Here is a 4,782-nt window from a genome sequence, read left to right as displayed (position 1 = left end):
TTCCCCCCCCCCCCCAGGGTTGGGTCAATTCAGGTATGCTTTAAGACAAAGGTTGTGATTAAGTCTAAAGTTCAGGAAGCATGTAAAATGTACTTCTAAAGATTGCTCCGGTCTAACTGTTCTCTGGTATTCCATCTTACGTAAACGGTGATGTACACTAAGCTTAAAAAGACCATGTCCAAACTGACTGAAATGATAAACCAGGACAACTGTATTAAGCAGCTCAGAAGCTAAGTGTTGCCTTCAGATACCAACTTTCTCATTATTCCCTACCTCTACCTTAGAGTATTGTATAACTAAACACTACATAGATACTGATGGGTGCTGTTCTGTGAAACATACAAGGAAGTGTATCTTGAGGGGGGAAGCAGACTACAGAAAAGGCTTCTCTACCACAGTCAAAAACTCTTGGATCTAAAGTACTGCTCCACCCCTTAGTCATATAAGATAGATGAATTATTTTCTAGAAGAGATTACAGAATGTTGAAGTGCTTGTTACCCTGATCACTGTAGTTTGGGGTTTTTTTAGAACAGTTCAGAAATGGTATTTTCTCCCAGAGCATGGTAACAATCTAAAGTTTCTCATGGAACCAGTACCAATATTTTCTCCTGTTTCATTGACCAACAGGAGAGACAATCAAGATTGTTATTGAGGACTATGTACAACACTTGAGTGGCTACCACTTCAAACTCAAGTTTGATCCTGAGCTGCTGTTCAACCAGCGATTTCAGTACCAGAACCGAATTGCAGCTGAATTCAACACTCTCTACCACTGGCATCCGCTTCTGCCTGACACGTTCCAGATACACGACCAAGAGTACACTTTCCAGCAGTTCCTCTACAATAACTCTATAATGGTGGAACATGGCCTTTCCCATATGGTGAAATCTTTCTCCAAGCAAAGTGCTGGCAGGGTAGGTGTTTTCTGAAGTTGCTAGTGAGTCAACAGAGACAAAGTGGGAGTGGGATAAGGGGGTAGAATAAAGCTATATATACACTATAAAGGCACAACTGCCTCATGACCCTTCTCAAGAGATCTTACTACTTTTCATCTTTGTTAAATAGGTGGCTGGTGGGAAAAATGTTCCTGCTGCAGTACAGAAAGTAGCAAAGGCTTCAATTGACCAAAGCAGACAAATGAGATATCAGTCCTTGAACGAGTACAGGAAACGCTTCATGTTGAAACCATTCAAATCATTTGAAGAACTTACAGGTAACAGTTTTCATCCTTTCTAACAAACAAGGATGCTTTTCTTAAAATGGTGAAGAGTCCTGCAGTGCCATTAAGGGACTTGAATGGGATAGTCTTGAATGAAAATAGGATTTTCCCACTTACCGTTTTTACTCTTCAATAATTACAGGAGAAAAAGAAATGGCAGCTGAGCTGGAAGAGCTTTATGGAGACATTGATGCCATGGAGCTGTACCCAGGCCTTCTGGTAGAAAAGCCACGACCAGGTGCCATCTTTGGTGAAACGATGGTGGAGATTGGAGCACCGTTCTCGCTGAAAGGACTGATGGGAAATGCTATCTGCTCCCCTGAGTACTGGAAGCCTAGCACCTTCGGTGGAAAAGTGGGCTTTGAAATAATCAATACTGCCTCCTTACAGAAGCTCATCTGCAACAATGTGAAAGGCTGTCCTTTCACTGCTTTCCACATCTTAAATCCTGAACCCACAGAGGCAACTATTAATGTTAGTACCTCAAAAACAGCAATGGAAGATATCAACCCCACACTACTACTGAAAGAGCGATCTGCTGAGTTGTAAAAACCCACCTATTTATTTATTTAACTACCTAATTTATTCTATTTATGGTTTAAAGTGTTTCAAAACAAAAAACTTGAGCATCTTTGTTGTGGGGGTTACCCTGGATTCCTTACTTGGGTAAGGTTTCCACTTACAAAAGGGATTTTCTGTGTTTGAGCTCTACAGTGGTGAATCCCTTGTTTAAAGTCTTCTGTAACAGAACTATGTATTCCAAAGTGGACAAAGATTCCAACTTTTTTTAATGTTGTTTTAATACTTGACAAAGGGGGTTGGTGTTTTGGGGTTTTTTTGTTTTCACTTGATAGCTCACATAACACTACAAAAATGAGTTATTGCCTCAGCAATTTATTAAATTTGAAAATGGGCAAATGAACTAAAAGTAAAAGAAAAATTTGACTTGATGAAAACTGCCAGAAAAGATAATGAATTCAGTATAAGCACTCCAAGATTAACAAAAAAAAATACTTGAAACTCCCTTATTTATATAAAAGTCAGAAAATGCATTGCATTTATTGTTGATACTACCTCTCCCTCATTGCAAGCAAGGCACTTTGTATAGTAACTTATGTGTTCGGTTTTTTTATGTGTAAATCTATTTTCATGTGGCATTATACTTTAATTTAATTATTTAAAGAAAATAGAACTTCTCTTGGATCCCACTTGTTTTTTGAAGCGTATGTACTGAGCTTAGAAATAACCGACTCTCAGGCTGCAATACAAGGCTGCTTGTACTTTCATACAGATGTTTCATTGTTGAAGTTTGGGGAGGTCTTAACCTTAGTCCAAAGTGTTGGTGTTTATTTTTATAGCTGTAGTCCTCTGGTCTACTTGTTAGTATGACTTTTAATCTCTGTCACTTTAAGGACAAACAGACAGTATGGCTTTAGTGAAGAATGTGACTATAGTATAGCTTTGTGTACCCAAAACACAGAGATTATTGGGAAATAGTGAAAACTGGGAAACTGTGTAAACATACACAGTAGAGAAATGAATGCAGAATAGATCTAGCAAAACTTCAAGGCACCGAGGCTTGGAAGGTTGCTTATAGCTGTGTACGCAAGCCATACTTGTTACTTACAGTTGTATTTAATGGGGGAAGGAGGGATAATGTTTTGTTTTTAACTTATAAACAGAGGCATTTTAAGTAAGTGACTGGCTAGCCAGCACAAAATCTCCTAGACATATGCATCCTGGTCCAGCACCAAAATATGTATTCTCATCGGGGCACATAAGAAGTTACACAGGATTTTGTAGCAGCACTTTGCATATAAGGGTATCTTTTTTTTAATTTCTAGAGAGGAAATGTAGAAGATGATCTTCCCATAAAAACAGCTGGGGAACTATAGGTAAAAAGAAAAAGTCACTTCAGACGGGAATAGAGCAGCAACCTGGTATTCTGTGCCCCTGCCCAAAATTCCTTGACTACTTGTGGAAAAGGACTTGAGTTTTATATTTCTTCTGAATCTCTCAAACGTTCGTAGAGGCTCGTGCATTGTAACGGCTATGGCGGTAGTGTAGTTTGACTGTGACTTCTTTTTCTGTTGATTTGTTTAGAGACACGGATTACCTTATGTTGTGTAAGTTTGTAGTCGTTAGCATGAATAGCTGAATTGAGATCTCCTGCAGCAATCAATACCAGTGACTGATTTTAGGTGGTCTCTGGTATGAGTGCTTTGGGAGAAAGAAAGACATTTGTTTTCCTTCTTTCTATTTAAAGCATGAAGAAGGGAAAAAAAACTTTAATAACCTTGTATTAAAGGTGGTCATTGATATGTAGGCTACTTCAAGTAGTGAAAACTACGTGGCCACTTGTCAAACATGTCGTTGTCGTTCAGATCTATCTTTGGAACATGCTTCTTCAGAGCACCCTTCTGTCATTAACAAGGAAAAGTTAGCTTAGCTTTAGAGTCAAAGGGAGACAAGCCTGGACACATCAAGTTATTTTGGGGTAGGTAAAGAGGAATTCCTCAGACCATGTCACTTGAGTTAAGCTTTCTGAAAAGTATCATGTTCACTCTGCATTTTGTACTTTGCAGCTGCATTTCAACAGCCACTTACCTGTGACCCAACCTGCTGGGTTTGGCTGGGTTCATGTTGCTCATGATAAACATGTATGTTTGAGATTTATTTATTTAAAATCCCGTGAATTGTTTTTCACTTTATTTTTGTAGGTCAAGAATGTTTTTAAAATGCAATTGTTTATACAAATAAATTGAAAACATTATCTGTATGGGCTCATTTCCTTGTGATTTCCTTCAGCAATATTTAGCACGAAACAACTCTTTCACCTCATTTGCCACTTAAGGTTGAATGGAGAATTCCAGGGAATTACTAACAGCAATAAGATCTCTTGTACATCAAACCCAAGATGCCTGTAGCTTAAATCATCCACATGTAGTTACTTTTTTTCCCTTTGGTCACTAGTGAAAAGGGATTTCACTATGACACCCCTGGAGAAGGCAGCTGCTCTTGACCGTAGTAAAGATGCCAGCAGTGCTATCTTCTGAGCACCCAGAGGTGCTTTAGAGGGCAAAGTCCACTACTGGAGTTGCACGACACCAAGTCCATGTAACCAACCTCCTTTCACCACCAATAAACAGTGAGACTTCTCCCCAAGCAAGAACAGCCCAGGGGTGTTTGTCTTCAAGCCTGGTGTACTCCGGACAGGGAAACTGCTTTGGGATAAAAGCCACCACTCGATGAGGTCTTTGCACTTGGGCATGTTTTCCAACAGTGGTAGTTTGTCCCTGTTGACAGACACCAAACTCTGAAGCTGTGACAGCCACTTCCTCATTGACCACCTTCTATCTGCACAAGGGTCCTGTTTTTTATCACAATCATTGATGAGCTTTGCAAAGAGTGAGGCAAGATGCACTAGGACAAGAGCCGTGGTGTGCTGAGTGAAAACAGAGGCAGGAGTTGCGCAAGTTGGTGCAATGCGTTCCTCTCCTACAAAGAGCATCCAATCTTCTCCTTACATTTTCACTTCTGATAAAAAATGAGGGGAAGCTAT

The 4,782-nt window shown here is 39.7% G+C and overlaps 1 protein-coding gene across 1 annotated transcript in view; it reads left to right on the top strand.

Moving 5' to 3' along the window:
• Positions 1 to 4,004, top strand: part of PTGS2 (prostaglandin-endoperoxide synthase 2 (prostaglandin G/H synthase and cyclooxygenase)) — an 8,017-nt gene extending 4,013 nt beyond the window's left edge. Inside the window, exons 8-10 of the mRNA XM_014946735.1 lie at positions 629 to 915; positions 1,067 to 1,214; positions 1,363 to 4,004. Coding sequence (XP_014802221.1) covers positions 629 to 915; positions 1,067 to 1,214; positions 1,363 to 1,769 — 842 coding nt within the window. The 3' untranslated portion in view covers positions 1,770 to 4,004. The remainder of the gene's footprint in view (positions 1 to 628; positions 916 to 1,066; positions 1,215 to 1,362) is intronic.
• The last annotated feature ends 778 nt before the right edge of the window (positions 4,005 to 4,782 follow it).

Source organism: Calidris pugnax, unplaced genomic scaffold (assembly GCF_001431845.1).
Source record: "Calidris pugnax isolate Ruff unplaced genomic scaffold, ASM143184v1 scaffold30, whole genome shotgun sequence".
Lineage (NCBI taxonomy): Eukaryota > Metazoa > Chordata > Aves > Charadriiformes > Scolopacidae > Calidris > Calidris pugnax.
This window is presented reverse-complemented; position numbering and strand designations above follow the sequence as displayed.